This window comes from Salvelinus fontinalis, chromosome 3, assembly GCF_029448725.1.
Source record: "Salvelinus fontinalis isolate EN_2023a chromosome 3, ASM2944872v1, whole genome shotgun sequence".
Taxonomy (NCBI): Eukaryota; Metazoa; Chordata; class Actinopteri; order Salmoniformes; family Salmonidae; genus Salvelinus; species Salvelinus fontinalis.
In genome coordinates this window covers 18631029-18651345 of record NC_074667.1, presented here as the reverse complement: position 1 = coordinate 18651345, position 20317 = coordinate 18631029, and the positions used below count along the sequence as shown (strand labels likewise).

At 44.3% G+C, this 20317-nt stretch overlaps 1 protein-coding gene across 3 annotated transcripts in view; it reads right to left on the bottom strand.

Moving 5' to 3' along the window:
* raly (RALY heterogeneous nuclear ribonucleoprotein) overlaps positions 1–20317 on the bottom strand; it is a 154363-nt gene that overhangs the window by 52220 nt on the left and 81826 nt on the right. For all 3 annotated transcript variants that reach the window (XM_055908357.1, XM_055908369.1, XM_055908361.1), the window contains one exon: positions 8233–8511. In XM_055908357.1, coding sequence (XP_055764332.1) covers positions 8233–8503 — 271 coding nt within the window. In that variant the 5' untranslated portion in view covers positions 8504–8511. The remainder of the gene's footprint in view (positions 1–8232; positions 8512–20317) is intronic.

Genomic DNA, 20317 nt, shown 5'->3' with positions numbered 1-20317 from the left:
CTCAGTTACACCAGCTCTGTCAGGAGGAATGGGACAAAATTCACCCAATTTATTGTGGGAAGCTTGTGGAAGGCTACCCAAAACGTTTGGCCCAAGTTAAACAATTTAAAGGCAATGCTACCAAATACTAATTGAGTGTATGTAAACTTCTGACCCACTGGGAATGTGACAAAATAAATAAAAACTGAAATAAATCATTCTCTCTACTATTATTCTGACATGTTACATTCTTAAAATAAAGTGATCCTAACTGAACTAGGACAGGGAATTTTACTGGGATTAAATGTCAGAAACTGTGAAACTGAGTTTAAATGTATTTGGCTCAGGTGTATGTAAACTTCCGACTTCAACTGAATACCCTTGAGAAGTTTGGCTTTGGCACTGGATTTATCAAGTGGGTTAAGGTATTATACTCCAATCCAAGAGCAGCAGTCCTCAGAAATGGTATGATCTCTTTCTTTTTTTAAATCTGTCGAGGGGAACACATCAGGGTAGTCCTCTCTCACCTCTCCTTTTTACTCTATTTTTGGAGCCCCTGGCAGCAGTAATTAGAGCTGATTCAGGAATCAAAGGAGTGATTGGAGGTGCCAGAGAACATAAACTGTTTTTATATGCTGACGACATATTGTTACTCATTAGGGAAACGGCCACATCAATCGCTTTGGGTTTGAACACAATTGACATTTTCTCACAGATATCTGGCTATAAGATTTATTGACAGAAGTCAGAAACTATGCCTGTATCCAAATTCTGTCCTCCTGTTGCAATTACTTCATTACAGTTCAAATGGACACCATCAGGGATGAAATACCTGGGTATAAAATTGAGCAACAAACTTCTGAATATCATGCAAATTAATATGATGCCACGACTACAAAAAATTAAGAAATAATGTTGATAAATGGAGGCTGCTTAATCATACTTAATCATACATACTATATATTGTTAAAATTGTTGTGTCCCCAACGTTTTATTATGTGTCCATGATGCTCCCTGTGACCATTTCTCCCTTACTATTTAAACAGTACAAACAAATGATTAAGGATTATTTTTGGGATGGGAAAAATCCCAGAATAAATGTGAACAAGTTATATCTTCCAAGGGATGAAGGAGGACTAGCATTACCCAAAGTAGAACTATACAACATATCACAAGTAGACAAATTGGCCAGACACTGGGACAATTATGATTTCCATTTGGGATGGACTCAGATTGAGAGGTCTATCACAGTCTCGTTGAAGCCTATTGAGGCCTTATCACCCCCCAAAATTCAGAGACAGACAACTGAAGAGGATAACCCAATCCTACAACATTCCTGAGAGGTATGGGTTAAGATTCAAAAGATGTTTGGAATTTCCCAGTTTAAACCAAAATATGGCACAACCCATCGGTTTGCATAGGAAAACATGCATTTATCTGGGAGGTATGGCTTAGACAAGGCCTGCATGCACTAGGGGCTATATATGAGAAAGGAGTGCTTAAGTCTTATCAGGACCTGAAGGGAACATTTAATTTGCCAGATAAGGGAGATTTCTGGAAATACTTACAACTAAGGAGCTGCATGGGGTCTCTTATGAGTATTAACCCCCAGAGAGATTAAAACTTGTTAGAACAACATTTCATGTTGTCAGGAATATCACACTCCGTTTCAGTGTTTTATAAAAGAGTCTCACATGCACAATATGGAAACTGTGAGAATTGAAGGTTGATTTGGCAGAGGGATCTAAATTGTGACATTGAGGAAGATGTATGGAAACATTTTGTTTCCAATGTATGGTGGTGTGCCAGGGATACAAGGGGGAAATTTACACATTATAAGATTGTTCATAGATAGCCTATCCCAGAGTCCCCACTATTAGGGGATATCTATTTTACGACCAGGTATTAGCAAAGCAGAGTTAGGTCTTGCCTCAGTGGGTTTTCTTACTGCGGCTAGCTTCATACTACGTAACTGGAAGAGCGCAGATAGTCAGAAATCAACAGATTGGCTCAAACTCATGGTGGAGACGGCATCTTATGAATCAAAGATAGCAAAATTACAGGAGAGGAAAGGGAAATTTAGTAAGATATGGGTAAGTAAGATAACACTTATTGAATTATATAAGGGACATGCGGGGGAGAAGCTAGGGCATAAATTAGAACAAATATATATGTAATGGGTGTTTTTTTTGGCATTTAAATAAATATATAGTTATTTATTTTTATTTTTATTTGCTGTTTCATTTTCTAACCACTGATATATGGTTGAAAGGTGCTGTCTTGTTTACTGTCTTGTTGAGTGTTGTGTTTTTGTTGTTATTAGTGTTATGTAATGTCATGTTGATAAATTAATTAAAAGATTTATTGACAAAAAAAAGTAATGAGGTGGGCACCATTGTCCTCAAACATCTCACACTCACAGTCCAGAAGGTTGGGGGGCAGATATTAATTGTCACTATCTGATTGATCCGACTCACTCTCATACACAGATTCTTCATCAGAATTACAAAATATCATTACTCTATACTCAATTGGCTATGAGTATCTGTCAACAATTATGTTCTCTGTCAGGACTGACTTAGATTGTAACGATGGTTTCTTTCCAGGGGTTTTATTCTTATTCATTTTATAAACTTCTCCTGTGCTTGCCCCCCCTCCCCCCCATTTATTGATGAATCCCCCATCATAGTTATAATCCCCACAAACACCCCTAAAATGGTTTCATCCAAATCTGTCAACCCCGGTTAGCTTTCGCAACACCGCTAGGCTACACAATAAGATTGTGAAAGGCTGTTGGATCGAATCACAGACCTGACAAGGTAAAAATCTGTTGTTCTGCCCCCGAGCAAGGCAGTTAACCCACTGTTCCCCGGGTGCCAATGGCATGGATGTTGATAAAGGCAGCCCCCCGCACCTCTCTGATTCAGAGTGGTTGGGTTAAATACGAAAGACACATTTCAGTTGAATGCATTCCATTGTACAACTGACTAGGTATCCCCTATTCCATTTCCTTTCCCTGTATGTGACGTGATAATCTGTGAGGTGATAACCTGTGTGCTTTGTGATTTGTCAAAAATGGTAAGTCATGTGGTCCGGTTCTTGTATACACTGTAACAAGCACATCGAAAATGTGTAATATTTGTCAAACATAAACAAACATGGCTGCTATCATAAAGGATTTAGCCGCTGTTAGCTTAGCTGACACGTATCGCATTTCTAAACAATATTACATTTCTCTGATGTGCCCACCAGAGAAGTGGTGCATTGTAAACAAGTCTGTCAGCGCAACCTGTCAGCGCAAATTTAAACTGGTTTATGGAATGAGTTTGGCTGTGAATGTGTTCCGTGTAATGCTTGGATGATGAAGTTGATCATTTATCTTTTACAATATAAGGTGAAATTGAGCAATAAAGTTGTGAAGTCCTTTATTTTCCATCAGTACAAAACATTGTTTAGTCGATGCTTTTCAGACAACAATGCTATTGAGACGCGTTTGTTGCATCATATGTAGACACCCTGTTGCTACTGTTCCAATCACATATTTGCCATGGTGTGCAGGGACCACTCAACAATGATCAAAATATGTGTGATCGAACACGACAGAAGGCTACATGATGATCTTGGGTCAGTTTAGCATTTTCTCTACTAATGATTAAGATTCGGATTGGGGAGGGGAAGCTGATTCTAGATCACGTCTAGCCATAAAAGGGCAACATAAATGCCTGACAACCTTGATGTTTGTGCAGCCCTACCATCTCCACCAGAGGGAGGTGTTTAGCCATGCTACGCCTCTCTCTGCCTCTCCCTCCACTGGAATGTAGCTAAAGCTAGCATCAGTGGCCTGATCCCTAGCTGTCACTCTCTCTGGCTCCTGTGGACACAATCCTGATTGTGCTCTCTGGGCACACCCACCGTGTGGGGATTAAGGATGAGGCTGTGAGGTGTACGCTGGGGCCTCACTCCACACTGAAAGCCTGTTAACTTGACTGTGACGTGAATGAGCTGTGTGTGTGTGTGTTTGAGTGTGAGTGTGTGTTTGCGAGAGAGAGTAGGTGTGAGCCTACAGTCTATATGTTGCAGATTGTGTGTGCTTGTGTTTTTCAGAAGGTGTGTGTGTGTATATGAGTAGGTGCGTGTTTGTTTGTGTGTGTGTGTGTGTGTGCATCAGGTTGTGTGTATCTTTGAAAGTCTTTGTTTATGTGTCTGTGCATGTGTGTTTGTGTCTGTGTTGGCATGTCCGAGTATTTCGGTCTGCCGGGACCAGGGTATTTGAAAGCGTTGGCATGAGTCAGTGAGCACTTTAAACCCGCTCTGATTCCCCCCGTGAGCCTACCCAGCTAGGACATTTGGTTCCTTGGAAGTTGTGGGAACGTACATTTTTGTTTTTTATGGGATGTTTTGTTAACGTTCTGAGAACTAATGTGTTTTTAAATAACATTCTCTGAACTTACTAACATTTTCTTGTGTTTTTTTATGGAAAGTTTTATTAAAGTTGACTTTAAATAGAACCACGAGGAAACCTGTAGGAAACGTTATGCTGAAGTACTGAAATTCCAATAGATGTTTTTTTGAGAACATTCCCAATGTCAAACCAGTTAGAGAACGTTCCTAGAACATTACCAACATTTAAATTAAATGTAACCATCTTTGGACTTTTAGGAAATGTTTTGTTAAAGTAAAGTAAAGTTTTTTTGTCATTAAATGAGCTGAGAACTATCCTGCACCATTCCCAGAAAGTTGTGGGAAGGTTGTATTCAAAACAACCATAGGACAACAACGCTCTCACCAAGTTCTAAGAAACATATGGTTCTCAGAACGTTATGTGCTAGCTGGGTATGGGCACCTGCAGAGTCAACACCTGGCCCCGGCCTGCCTCTCATCTATCTGCATGAAGGGCAGCAAAGGCCCTGTTGCCGGGGTACATTACCAGTGGTTACAGCGGCCCATGCCACAGCTGATTAACCTAGATCTAATTTTGGAGGACAAAGTTGAAATGAAAACCGAGGTTTCCAGCTGCTAGTTAATAAGCGGTATCCTGAGCGTTATGTGATACAGAGGTGATATGTGTAAAGCTGTGTAGCCTGCATAAGTGGACAAGTCAAGCAATTTACTGCAGTGGCTAGCAACAGTATGACTGCTTCCCAAATGGCACCCTATTCCCTATATAGGATTATGCCCATTGGACTCTGGTCAAAAGTAGTGCACCATGAGAGATGATGTGTAGCTAAGAAGAGTGATATGTAATTTGATATCTATTTGATAACAATCTCTTTAGGCCCAATTCAGAGTCAAGTGCACACATCTCTTTTCCGTAAATCACTCATTGGGAGGAAAAAAATGTATATAAATAAATGTATAAAAATTCACGACAAATCAAAATACTGCCCAATGTGACTTTTCTGGTCTTTTCCTCCACTCACATTTAGTTCCCTGAAACTGTCCAGCGTGTAATGGGGGATGAAGCTTTACCAGACAACCAGTAGCAGGGTGTTAAATGATTCCCAGTGCAGTGCAGTCTGCGCTGGTATTCCTCTGTGGCTCACCACACAGTCAGGAGGTTAATCTCCATGTTCCATTGAGATCAATACTCTGATAACAAGCACCACTCTTCAAAGGCCTGATAAGGACTACAGGGAATGCTGTAAGAGTGGTTTATATACCCACTGCTCTTAGCCGCGGCCCAGAAGCTCACTCTGCTCTCTCATTCCCAGAGGTAGTTGATGCAAGACCAAAATAAACAGCGCCGACCTGTAGCCAAGGCTGCTGGATTATACATGGGGTACATACTAAAATGGAAATAAAGTTTAACCACCACCTTTAGGAAACTTTCTTTAAGTAATGAAATTCCAAGCTCTCTATTAAGAGTTGCCATGTGCTGAGAACAGTGCTTAATTTGAGCTGGATCCTGCTGGAACAGGATCTGGGACCTGTCCGTTTTGGACTGTTTCATTCTGGAACATATTTGGCCGGATCCAGTACCTCGCATGGCGTGAACAATTATTGTAACTTTTTGCAAAGTAAAAATGATAATAAAAGCGATCAAAGTTCATTTGAGTTGCCTTTTCGTTAATCCTTCTGCCCCCAAGAAAAAAAACAAATGTGAAAAAGTCAATTTTCAGCCTGGGCCTGATACTCTAAGAGTTGATTTGGGTTGGGCCTGTCACGACTTCCGCAAGAAGTTGGTGCCTCTCCTTGTTTGGGCGGCGTTCGGCGGCCGACGTCACCGGCTTTCTAGTCTCCACCGATCTACATTTATTTTTCCTTTTGTTTGGTCTTGATTGTACACACCTGGTTTCCATTACATTATAATTTATTCCCTATTTAACCCTCTGGTTCCATCATGGTTTTGTGCGTGTTTATTGTTGTCAAGTTGTCCCGTTTATGTGCTCTGGAATTTTGTTCTCCTTGATGGAAGATTGTTTATTTTGAGTACAGTTACGATTATTACTCATCTCTGTGTCCTGCGCCTGACTCCGCCTTATCCACATCACCTAGACTAGGGCCGGGCTTATTGTTTGCGCAACATTGTAACCTATGTTTGAGACCAACGCGTGGCCATGGCTGTGTGAGAAGCGAGTCTGTTTCAGAGATTCACTTTCTATGATCTCTCTCCCTCTCTCACTGATTGACATGAGTCTGCAACTCTCATCACTCAAGCTTTGCACTTCATTATTTATTTCCTTATAGAAATCTTAGCCGCCCGAATGGTTATGGTGGAGCTTCAGCACCCCTAAATAATTGAAATAAATTTGCCAAAGTTAGACCTACTGTTCAAAAAGAAATTAAATAATTCAGAATAGCCTACTACACCATGACAAAGCCTATAATTTAACCACAGAAGATCAATAGCTTCTTTAAAAAATAGCCTAGCTGTGGAGTGTCCCGTGTGGCTCAGTTGGTAGAGCATGGCGCTTGCAACGCCAGGGTTGTGGGTTCATTCCCCACGGGGGGACCAGGATGAATATGTATGAACTTTCCAATTTGTAAGTCGCTCTGGATAAGAGCGTCTGCTAAATGACTTAAATGTAAATGGAGTGTAGCCCAATAACAAGGCATAGACTACAGTCGGGAACACAGGAAAAATCTGTCAGTGAACAAACAGCATGCAGACAAAACAGGCCTTTTGCAATATTTCAAATACAATTGTGGAAAAACACAGGTTGGAAAGCAAATGGCTCCTTCTGAAAAGAGAAGACCCCAATCTGTCTGCTGTAGGCTACTGAAATATTTCAACAACTTCCAAATATTGTTTTACAAAGTAAAACAAGAACGAGAGAGGCTTTTAGAATGAGTGCATGGGCCATCACCTGCAAGTGAGCTACACATCATTGGGTCAGTCGGTGAAAGTGGAAAGTATTTTTATGACTATATTTTCCTCCTCAAATTGTAGCCTACATGTCTCCACACACCTAGGCTATTGATGGATTCAAGACAAGGTTCATTTTTAGATTCTCAGTTAGTCATTGTCAAAGTAGCCTGTCATTTTGATCATTTGTGCGGTATTAAGGTGCTTTCAAGATAACTGGGAACTCAGAAAAAAACTAGGTCGATTCATGACGTCAGTTAACTTCAGGTCGGGAAAGCTGGAGCTCTGGAAAGAGGCGGAGTTCCCAACTTGGAATTCTGAGTTGACTGACCGTTCAAAACAAACATTTTCCCAGGTGGAGCTAGTTTTTTCCGAGTTCCCAGTTGTCTTGAATGCACTGAAGTTGGAAGTTGGAGATTTCCCAGTTCCGAATTCCCAGTTGTTTCGAACGCGGCATAAAAAAATATTATGCCAAATTTTTTATTATGTAGAATTGCATGAAATGCCTTTATAAAAAGCCAAAATTTTCCCAGATCCTAGGCCACAACAATATTCACCATGTGTACAACTTCTGTAAGTGCCTCTACTCTACTGCTCTATGCTACTATGCAAATGAGATGATATGCATGCAATGCTTTTTTATAAAGGTGTTTTTTTTCATGCATTCCGGTACCTCAGAGCTCCCCAGGCCACCCCCCTCTCGCGCTCACTTTTTGTTCCGGCACCTCCCGATTTACAAATGAAGCACTGGCTGAGAATGTTCCTAAACCAAGCAACTATCCTGCACCATTCCCAGAAAGTTGTGGGAAGGTTGTATGCAAACATAACCATAGGTCAACCACGCTCTCACCAAACTCTAAGAAACATATGGTTCTTAGAACGTTATGTGCTAGCTGGGTAGTATTCACTATTCAGACGAATGAGAGAAGAACCCAAACAGGACTCACCCAAAGTCTGTCCCGCCAGCATTCGTCCGTTTTCCCCAATAACAGCCCCACTGGCATGCCTCTCGCTGGCGTACTGGACAAAGGCGTAACCCTTGTGCACAGAGCAGCCCAGCATGCGGCCATATTTCGAGAAGATGGTCTCGACATCCATCTTCTTCACCACCGCTGTGTTGAGGTTACCGATGAACACGCGTGAGTTGATGGACTTGGGGTCGTTCTTGTTCGTGACGTTGCTGGTCTGAACCTTCAGAGACATCTTGGTTAGGAACATCAAAATATCTGCGATGAGGGGGAAAAAGGATGATAAACAAAAATTGTAAGTTCCTTTTCTTTGGATGATAAGTTGCTCTTCAACTTTTTTTAATTTTGGAAGTCAATTAATTATACTGTAAGTCCCCTGGTGGATGTGTTGCTGTGGTAGATATTCTACTTGCTGCGAGGACAATGAGGTTTAATGAGGTGCTATGAATTAATAGAGAAATACTAGACAAGATATGCAGAATTCCTTTCAACAATCGATAATTATGGACAATAGAAAACCAAATAACATCAAGGTTGCCATCACTTTGCAGACTTTTGTCACTTCCCATTGCAACTAAATGCATGCTCTTCAAACGATCGCTGCCCGCATCTGCCCGCCCTACTCTGGATGGTTCTGACTTGGAATATGTGGACAACTTCAAATACCTAAGTGTCTGGTTAGACTGTAAACTCTCCTTCCAAACTCACATTAAGCATCTCCAATCCACAATTAAATCTAGAATCGGCTTCCTATTTCACAACAAAGCATTCTTCATTAATGCTGCCAAACATACCCTCGTAAAACTGACTATCCTGCCGATCCTTTACTTCGGCGATGTCATTTACAAAAATAGCCTCCAACACTCTACTCAGCAAATTGGATGCAGTCTATCACAGTGCCATACGTTTTGTCACCAAAGCCCCATATACTACCCACCACTGCGACCTGTACGCTCTCGTTGGCTGGCCCTCGCTTCATATTCGTTGCCAAACACACTGGCTCCAGGTCATCTATAAGTTTTTGCTAGGTAAAGCCCCACCTTATCTCAGCTCACTGGTCACCATAGCAGCACCCACTCGTAGCACGCTCTCCAGCAGGTATGTTTCACTGGTCACCCTCAAAGCCAATTGCTCCTTTGGCCGCCTTTCCTTCTAGTTCTCTGCTGCCAATGACTGGAACGAATTGCAAAAATCACTGAAGCTGGAGACCCATATCTCCCTCACTAACTATAAGCTCCAGATGTCAGAGCATCTCACAGATCACTGCACCTGAACATAGCCCATCTGTAAATAGCCCATCCAACTACCTCATCCCCATACTGTTATTTTTTTTTTTTGCTTCTTTGCACCCCAGTATCTCTACTTGCACATTCATCTTCTACACATCTATTACTCCAGTGTTTAATTGCTATATTGTAATTATTTTGCCACTATGGCCTATTTATTGCTTTACCTCCCTTATCTTACCTCATTTGCACACACTGTATATAGACTTTTTTTCTCTATTGTGTTATTGACTGTATGTATGTTTATTCCATGTGTAACTCTGTGTTGTTTGTGTCACACTGCTTTGCTTTATCTTGGCCAGGTCGCAGTTGTAAATGAGAACTTGTTCTCAACTAGTCTACCTGGTTAATAAAGGTGAAATAAAAATAAAAAAATACAATTTGGCACACACTGTTTTGATCAACGTTGTCTCCACGTCATTTCAATGAAATTATGTTGAACCAACGTGTAATAGACGTTAAATTGACATCTGTGCACAGTGGGTTTGCAGACACAGTTATTTGAAAACAAACTTCCAAGAGTCACCCAATACTGTCAGTTTTACTGTTACTTTAGGTAAGGTGCGAATTATGGGGGAGCCAGGGGGGACTCAGATCCCTGAATGAGACATTAACTCCCCTAAATACAACAAAAGTCTAACTTTGGGGGGGGTCTCTAAATAATGCTAATTTAACCATTTGGCCGCCCGGCCAAACTGAGCAATCGGGGGAGAAGATCCTTGGTCAGGGAGGTGGTCACTCAGACAGAGCTCCAGAGTTCCTCTGTGGAGATGGGAGAACTTTCCAGAAGGACAGCCACCTCTGCAGCACTCCACCAATCAGGCCTTATGGTAGGTTTACCTTCCAACAGGACAACGGCCATAAGCAAACAACCAAGACAACTCAGGAGTGGCTTTGGGACAAGTCTCTGAATGTCCTTGAGTGGGCCAGCCAGATTGAACATCTCTGGAGAGAACTGAAAATAGCTGTACAGCGACGATCCCCATCCAACCTAACAGAGCTTGAAAGGATTTGCAGAGAACAATGGGAGAAACTCCCCAAATACAGGTGTGCCAAGCTTGTAGCGTCATACCCAAGAAGACTCAAGGCTGTAATCGCTGCCAAAGGTGCTTCAACAAAGTACTGAGTAAAGCGTCTGAATACTTTTTTAAATGTGATATTTCAGTTTAGGATTTTTTATACATTTACAAACCTGTTTTTTCTTTGTCTATATGGGGTATTGTGTGTCGATTGATAAGGGACAAAAAACAGTGTAATCAATTTTAGAATAAGGCTGTGAAATGTGGAAAAAGTCAAGTGATCCGAATGCACTGTAGGTGACTCTTTCAGCTAGAAGAGGTTAACGCTCAGTTAGAAGCATTCAATTTTGCAATGACATAGGCTTACATTATTTTTGATTTCTGTGCCCATAAAAACTGTTTTCACGGCGAAACGTAACGAAATGTTACGTAGGCGTAGTTACAGTGCATTTTCCAAGATCTCCAAGATCCATGATTCGTACAGGGTTTAGTTAAATGTCGTAATTAATTTGCTAAATGCTTAATAATGACAATTAACACTGTCATAAATGTCATTAATGTAATGAAGGAAAGGTATTGTTTTATGTCACACGATCTGTGAAGACTCCAAGCATTAACTCATGAATTATAGGCAACTCATGAACCAATGTGTAAAACATGTTTTGATTCAACTCATGTATTATATTGAATGTAGGCTACCTGTTCTGCCTGTGTTCATGGGTGTAAAATTGCCTCGGTTAAGAGGGTAGGCTACCGGCAGTGGTGTAGGCCTAGTGGAGGATAAACACAAGTAAATGCTGTTTAACCAGCTTTTTCAGAAAAATGCATTGAAAGTATAGGGAGCATGACTGCTTTTGTACCGCGCCCGGGAATCAGTTCACCAACCATTTTTTCCCCCCCACAATATCACTGGCTACCGGTAGGCCTATTTGAAGTTCATGGTAATACACATTGTAGCCTAGTCTAATAAGTTGACCAACTTGTCACACTGTGATCTGGTTCACGTGTCCTTGTGATTGTCTCCCCCTCCTCCAGGTGTCGCTTATTTTCCCCGGTGTATTTATCCCAGTTCGTCTTGTTTGCCAAGTCAACCAGCGTTTTTCCTTGCTCCTATTTTTCCCAGTCTCTGTTTGTTTCTAGTCCTCCTGGTTTTCGACCATTGCCTGTCCTGACTCTGAACCCGCCTGCCTGAACACTCCTGTTCTGACTACCAGCCTGCCTATCCCCTTGTACTGTTTGGACTCGGATCAGGTTTCTGACCCCTGCCTGGCCTGACCTCGAGACTTCCTATCGCCTGGTACTGTTTGGACTCTGACCTGGTTTATGAATTCTTGCCTGTCCCCGACCTGCCTTTGCCTACTCCCTTTGTTCTAACAAATATCGGAGCTCAACCATCTGCTCCTGTGTCTGCATTTGGGTCTCGCCTTGTGCCCGTATACATGTGACCATTCTATTTTTACCAGGACAGTTTCAGCCACATTTCAGGTTTTCTGACTTTTCAGGCTCCAATTTTTTTTTAAACATTTGTCAGGAAGATGCATCAATTAATGTAGGCCTAATCAATGGCAATCGCTGAATGTCATTGGGCACATTTTTTGGTGTTTTGTAAACAGAAGTCTATTTCCATTAATCAAATGGCGCGAGTATTCATGCAGTTTGGATGCTGGAATTATTTTGGAGGGATTTGTTCGATCGACAATCAGATGAAAAAAGAATGTGTGACACATTAAAAGGTTATTCATTTTTACCGTTTAAATACCGTCTATTAATAGGCCCATAAGAAATACTAATAGGCCCATTAAAAAAAATTATATAGAGACCAGTCACAAAAAGAAGAAATAGAGATACAATTAATCACTAACCTTTGATGATCTTCATCAGATGGCACTCATAGGTCTTCATGTTACACAATACATGTATGTTTTGTTCGATAAAGTTCATATTTATATAAAAAAAATCTCAGTTCACATTGGTGCGTTATGTTCAGTAATGTTTTGCATCCAAAACATCCGGTGATTTTGCAGAGAGCCACATCAATTTAAAGGAATACTCATAATAAACATTGATAAAAGATACAAGTGTTACACATTGAACTTTAGATAAACTTCTCCTTAATGCAACCGCTGTGTCAGATTTCAAAAAAGCTTTACGGCAAAAGCACACCATGCGATAATCTGAGTACAGCTCTCAGATACCCGCCATGTTGTGGAGTCAACAAAAGTCAGAAATAGCATTATAAATATTAACTTACCTTTGATGATCTTCATCGGAATGCACTCCCAGGAATCCCAGTTCCACAAGAAATGTTTGTTTTGTTCGATAAAGTCCATAATTTATGTCCAAATACCTCCTTTTTGTTTGCGCGTTTAGTCCAGTAATCCAAATGCACAAGGCGCGAGCACTAAGTCCAGACGAAAAGTCAAAAAAGTTCTATTACAGTTCGTAAAAACATGTCAAACGATGTATAGAATCAATCTTTAGGGTGTTTTTATCATAAATCTTCAATAATGTTTCAACCGGACAATTCCTTTGTCTTTAGAATGAAAAGGATCAGAGCTCGTGCTCACGCCTGCGTGTGTGACTAAACAAAAGGCTTTCAACCAGACCCCTGGTTCAAACAGCTCTTATTATCTCCCCTTTCACAGTAGAAGCCAGAAACAACGTTCTACAGACTGTTGACATCTAGTGGAAGCCTTAGGAAGTGCAATCGGACCAAATTTACTCTGTATATTGGATAGGCAATCACTTGAAAAACTACAAACCTCAGATTTCCCACTTTCTGGTTGGATTTTTCTCAGGTTTTTGCCTGCCATATGAGTTCTGTTATACTCACAGACATCATCTAAACAGTTTTAGAAACTTGAGAGTGTTTTCCATCCATATCTACTAATAATATGCATATCTTAGCTTCTGTGCTTGAGTAGCAGGCAGTTTACTCTGGGCACGCCTTTCATCCGAACGTGGTAATAGCGCCTCCCAGCCATAAGAAGTTAAGAACTAATTCTTATTTTACAATGACGGCCTACCCCGGCCAAACCCTCCCCTTCTCCGAATTGTGCGCCACCTATGGCCGTCATTTAATCAATTCACTCAGTACTTTGTTGAAGCACCTTTGGCAGCAATTACAGCGTCAAGTCTTCTTGGGTATGACTCTACAAGCTTGGCACACCTGTATTTGGGGAGTTTTTCCCATTCTTCTCAAGCTCTATCAGGTTGGATGGGGAGCGTTGCTGCACAGCTATTTTCCGGTCTCCCCAGAGATGTTTGATCGGGTTCAACTCTGGACTCTGGCTCGGCCACTCAAGGACATTCAGAGACTTGTCCCGACGCCACTCCTGCACTGTCTTGGCTGTATGCTTAGGGTCTTTGTCCTGTTGGAAGGTAAACCTTTGCCCCAGTCTGAGGTCCTGAGCGCTCGGAAGCTTTGCAATACTTTGCTCTGTTCATGTTTGCCTCAATCCTGACTTCTCCCAGTCCCTGCCACTGAAAAAAAACACAGCATGATGCTGCCACCACCATGCTTCACCGTAGGAATGGTGCGAGGTTTCCTCCAGACGTGATGCTTGGCATTCAGTGCAAAGAGTTAAATCTTTATAAATATTTTATAAGACCAGAGAATCTTGTTTCTCATGGTCTGAGACTCTTTAGGTGCATTTCGGCAAACTCCAAGCGGGCTGTCATGTGCTTTTACTGAGGAGTGGCTTCCGTCTGGCCACTCTACCATAAAGGCCTGACTCGTAGAGTGCAGCAGAGATGGTTGTCCTTCTGGAAGATTCTCCCTTCTCCACAGAGGAACTCTAGAGTTCTGTCAGAATGACCATCGGGTTCTTGGTCAACTCCCTGACCAATGATATTCTCCCCCGATTGCTCAGTTTGGCCAGGCGGCCAGCTCTAAAAAGGGTCCAAATGTTTTCAATTTAAGAATGATGGAGGCCACTGTTTTCTTGGGGACCTTCAATGCTGCAGAAATGTTTTGGTACCCTTCCCCAGATCTGTGCCTCGACACAATCCTGTCTCGGAGCTCTACGGACAATTCCTTTGAACACATGGCTTGGTTTTTGTTCTGACATGCACTGTCAACTTTGGGACTTTATATACTGTAGACAGGTTTGTGCCTTTCGAAATCATATCCAATCAATTTGTAGAAACATGTCAAGGATGATCAATAGAAACAGGATGCACCTGAGGTCAATTTCGAGTCTCATAGCAAAGGGTCTGAATACTTATGTAAATAAGCTATCTGTTTTTTATTTTTTATAAATTTGAAAAATGTATTAAAACCTGTTTTTGCTTTGTCATTATGGGGTATTGTGTGTAGATTGCAGAGGATTTGTATTTTTTAATTCCATTTTAGAATATGGCTGTAATGTAATAAAATATGGAAAAAGTCAAGGGGTCTGAATACTTTCCGAATTAACTGTATATGCATAATATTTGCTCTTAGAAGCAATGTGGGAACAAGATCTGAGGCTCATATTCCTTTCAAGTCGTACCCAGTGATGTATATATACCCTGGATTGCAGATGCTATGTATTTGGCAATGAGAGGCTTTGAAGCCACCAGTCGGCCATATTGGCACTCCCCGGAAGGAGCAGTCCTCCATAAAAATGAATGGAATTCTACATTATTTCAATTAAAATTGTATTTAAGTATTTCTTAAATACTTAAAAATATATACTTTAAGGAAATGTTTTTTTTTTTTCATGTTGTATTTGTCTTTTTAGCTCACTATACATAATTTAAAAGTATGCATTACGTTATCTGCAATAGAATAGAAATGGCAAAAACAAATGTAGACATTGATAAATGCATTTATAAAGCTTCCAAAATATTTTTTTTTACAACGTTGGGGGAGTACCAATATGGAGGCGTGGTGGCTTCAAAACAGCCCCCCGTATGTCATCTAGTGTATATATAAATCATTGTTCATACCCTTAGATGACACTAAAGAAGGTTAGTGCACAGCGCCATATATCCCAAAGTGTGTCTTGGCACCTGAGAAAAACAAATATAAGTCACCCCAGAAGGTATGTCCTTCCCGAGATAACAGCAAAGGGCTTAATAAATGTGTAATAGCACACTCTTCTTCTCTCTTCCGCAATAGAGCTAAGGTGGTGGGGCTGGTAGATCCTAATTCCCTGTCAGAATGTGATGTCTTGCTTATTACCGGCCTCTCCGCTATCATTTGCACAATAATTAGCAAGCTCTAGCAGCAACGGCACAGGCATGAAGGTCACAGTCCATCATATTCTGTTGTGAAACCGCCAGCAGAACAACAGAGGTGGGGTGTATTGATTGTTTTCTTCCTTTGAGTTATTGGGTCTCTCTTCTGCCAATAGGAAGTGCTGACACCCATTGCCACCGTTGTCAGGCCAGCAGGAAATATATTGCTAATACCTGCAGCCATTTACACTATGGCCCAGCCCAGCACCGCTGTACTTTTAATATGTTTTCATGTCTCTATCGAACAGCGGCGGTCTATATGTTGACTGTGTAAAAGGTCATACCAAGGGAGGTAAACAACATTACACACTGTTGAGCAACACAACATGAATCTTTTGTCTTGTCCAAGGACAGTGGTAGCACTGAATATTTTATTTTGTCTAGAAAACAAAATCAGCAATGTTTGCAACGTCGCTGACATGGGGATTAATCTAGTATTGTTTGCTGTTCTTTTCAAAACACACAAGTAAATTCCAGTAAGAGGTCTAAAAATGCATTTTTTATTCCTGTTTCATCTTTCTTTCCCTACACATTCTGTTCAAATTATTTCTGCCATTATCCACATATAAACTGACAGGCATTCTATTCCAAATCACAGCTTTTCCATCACACAACACTCACACCAGCACTGGGAAAACTTTCTGCACAAGTTTGCACCGTGCTCCAAAAACATTAATTAGATGCACATTTCCAAACCACCAATACATTTCTAATGTTGCCTGGGAAGAGGGACCTTTCCGCAGACACAGTGCCGTGGCCGGGGGCTGCAGCTGGGCAACTTGATAAACTATTAGCATAGCTGCGACCATGTTCAATGGATCACCAGACTGATGCATAATTGAGTTCCAGTACGAATGGCCCTTCAGCTAGCCCAGGGGCTATGCTGCCTCACTGTATTTCCTCCCCCTACCACAGCCGAAAAACCGCTGCCACTGATTTCCTTCACTTTCCTCGCCTGCCCTCCCTCGCTGGCAGAATTAATTTCCATCACAATCTCTGATATTCGCAGCAAGTTTGTCCCTGCAGCCATTTTCCTGTTTCTCTCTCTTCTGCTTATCTGTGTTCATCCAGCTTTAATGGTGCGTGGCCTTTACTAGCACAGGCAGAAGGGGTGGTGTGTGTGCTCTGTGTCAGGCAGTAGGGGTGGTAGTGTGGTGTGTGAAGATATGCCTCTAGTGGTGTGGGGGCTGTGCTTTGGCAAAGTGGGTGGGGTTATATCCTGCCTGTTTGGCCCTGTCCGGAGGTATCATCGGATGGGGCCACAGTGTCTCCTGACCCCTCCTGTCTCAGCCTCCAGTATTTATGCTGCAGTAGTTTATGTGTCGGGGGGCTAAGGTCAGTCTGTTATATCTGGAGTATTTCTCCTGTCTTATCCGGTGTCCTGTGTGAATGTAAAGGCAGTCAATGTTGTTCTCCCCCTTAGACGAGAAGGAGCATGGATAGGACCAAGATGCGGATTGAGGGAAATAAGCCATCTTTTAATGAAGAACAGCAAACAAGACACTACAAACTACAAAACAACAAACTAACAAACCTTCAACCGTCCTGTGTGGCCCAAACACTGACACAGGAACAAACACCCACAAAACACCAGTGAAACCCTGGCTGCCTTTGTATGACTCTCAATTAGAGACAAACAATACACACCTGTCTCTAATTGAGAATCATACCAGGCCGAACACAAAACCCCACATAGAAATACAAAACATAGACAAACCCACCCAACTCACGCCCTGACCAACTAAAATGAATACAAAACAAAGGAAAACAGGTCAGGAACGTGACAGAACCCCCCCCTTAAGGTGCGAACTCCGGGCGCACCAGCACAAAGTCTAGGGGAGGGTCTGGGTGGGCGTCTGTCCACGGTGGCGGCTCTGGCGGTGGACGAGGTCCCCACCCCACCATAATCAATCCCCGCTTCTTTATCCCCCTCCCAATGACCACCCTCCCACTAACCCCACCTAAATGAAGGGGCAGCACCGGGATAAGGGGCAGCACCGGGACAAGGGGCAGCACCGGGACAAGGGGCAGCACCGGGACAAGGGGCAGCACCGGGACAAGGGGCAGCACCGGGACAAGGGGCAGCACCGGGACAAGGGGCAGCACCGGGACAAGGGGCAGCACCGGGACAAGGGGCAGCACCGGGACAAGGGGCAGCACCGGGACAAGGGGCAGCACCGGGACAAGGGGCAGCACCGGGACAAGGGGCAGCACCGGGACAAGGGGCAGCACCGGGACAAGGGGCAGCACCGGGACAAGGGGCAGCACCGGGACAAGGGGCAACACCGGGATAAGGGGCAACACCGGGATAAGGGGCAGCAGGTCCTGGCTGAGGGACTCCAGCAGGTCCTGGCTGAGGGACTCCGGCAGGTCCGGGCTGAGTGGCAGCTCCGGACTGTAGGGCAGCTCCGGACTGTAGGGCAGCTCCGGACTGTACGGCAGCTCCGGACTGTAGGGCAGCTCCGGACTGTACGGCAGCTCCGGACTGTACGGCAGCTCCGGACTGTCGGGCAGCTCCTGACTGGCGGGCGTCTCTGGCAGCTCCTGACTGGCGGGCGTCTCTGGCAGCTCCTGACTGGCGGGCGTCTCTGGCAGCTCCTGACTGGCGGGCGTCTCTGGCAGCTCCTGACTGGCGGGCGTCTCTGGCAGCTCCTGACTGACGGACGGCTCTAGCGGCTCCTGACTGACGGACGGCTCTACTGGCTCGGGACAGACGGGCGGCTCTAATGGCTCGTGGCAGACGGCTGACTCAGATGGCGCTGGGCAGACAGATGGCTCAGACGGCGCTGGGCAGACAGATGGCTCAGACGGCGCTGGGCAGACAGATGGCTCAGACGGCGCTGGGCAGACAGATGGCTCAGACGGCGCTGGGCAGACAGACGGCTCAGACGGCGCTGGGCAGACAGATGGCTCAGACGGCGCTGGGCAGACAGATGGCTCAGACGGAGCTGGGCAGACAGATGGCTCAGACGGCGCTGGGCAGACAGATGGCTCAGACGGCGCTGGGCAGACAGATGGCTCAGACGGAGCTGGGCAGACGGGCCGTTCAGGCACCGCTGGGCAGACGGCAGACTCTGGCCGGCTGAGACGCACTATAGGCCTGGTGCGTGGTACCGGAACTGGAGGTACCGGGCTGAGGGCACGCACCTCAGGGCGAGTGCGGGGAACAGGAACAGGGCACACTGGACTCTCGTGGCGCACTCTAGGCCTGGTGCGTGGTACCGGAACTGGAGGTACCGGGCTGAGGGCACGCACCTCAGGGCGAGTGCGGGGAGAAGGAACAGTGCGTCCAGGGCTCTGGAGACGCACAGGAGGCTTGGTGCGTGGTGCCGGAACTGGAGGCACCGGGCTGGAGACACGCACCATAGGGAGAGTACGTGGAAGAGGAACAGGGCTCTGGAGATGCACTGGAAGCCTGGTGCGTGGTGTAGGCACTGGTGGTACTGAGCTGGGGTGGGAAGGTGGCGCCGGATATACCGGACCGTGAAGGAGGACACGTGCTCTTGAGCACCGAGCCTCCCCAACCTTACCAGGTTGAATGGACCCCGTAGCCCTGCCAGTGCGGCGAGGTGGAATAGCCCGCACTGGGCTATGCAGGCGAACCGGGGACACCACCTGTAAGGCTGGTGCCATGTACACCGGCCCGAGGAGACGTACTGGAGACCAGATACGTTGGGCCGGCTTCATGGCACTCGGCTCGATGCCCAACCTAGCCCTCCCAGTGCGGCAAGGTGGAATAGCCCGCACTGGGCTAAGCACGCGTACTGGGGACACCGTGCGCTTTACCGCATAACACGGTGTCTGACCAGTACGACGCCCTCTTACTCCACGGCAAGCCCGGGGAGTTGGCTCAGGTATCCAACCCGGCTTCGCCACACTCCCCTTTAGCCCCCCCCCAAGAAATTTTTGGGTGAGCCTCTCGGGCTTCCGTGCTAGCCGCGTACCCTCATACCTGCGCTCCTGGGCTGTGGCTGCCTTCTTCTCCTCCCGAGAGCGGCGATTCTCTCCCACCTTAGCCCAGGGTCCTTCTCCATTGAAAATTTGCTCCCAACTCCATTCCTCTTCTCTCCATTGCTTTAGTTCTTTCTCTCTCTCCTCAATCCGCTTGGTCCTGTTGTGGTGGGTGTTTCTGTAAAGGCAGTCAATGTTGTTCTCCCCCTTAGACGAGAAGGAGCATGGATAGGACCAAGATGCGGATTGAGGGAAATAAGCCATCTTTTAATGAAGAACAGCAAACAAGACACTACAAACTACAAAACAACAAACTAACAAACCTTCAACCGTCCTGTGTGGCCCAAACACTGACACAGGAACAAACACCCACAAAACACCAGTGAAACCCTGGCTGCCTTTGTATGACTCTCAATTAGAGACAAACAATACACACCTGTCTCTAATTGAGAATCATACCAGGCCGAACACAAAACCCCACATAGAAATACAAAACATAGACAAACCCACCCAACTCACGCCCTGACCAACTAAAATGAATACAAAACAAAGGAAAACAGGTCAGGAACGTGACAGTGAATTTAA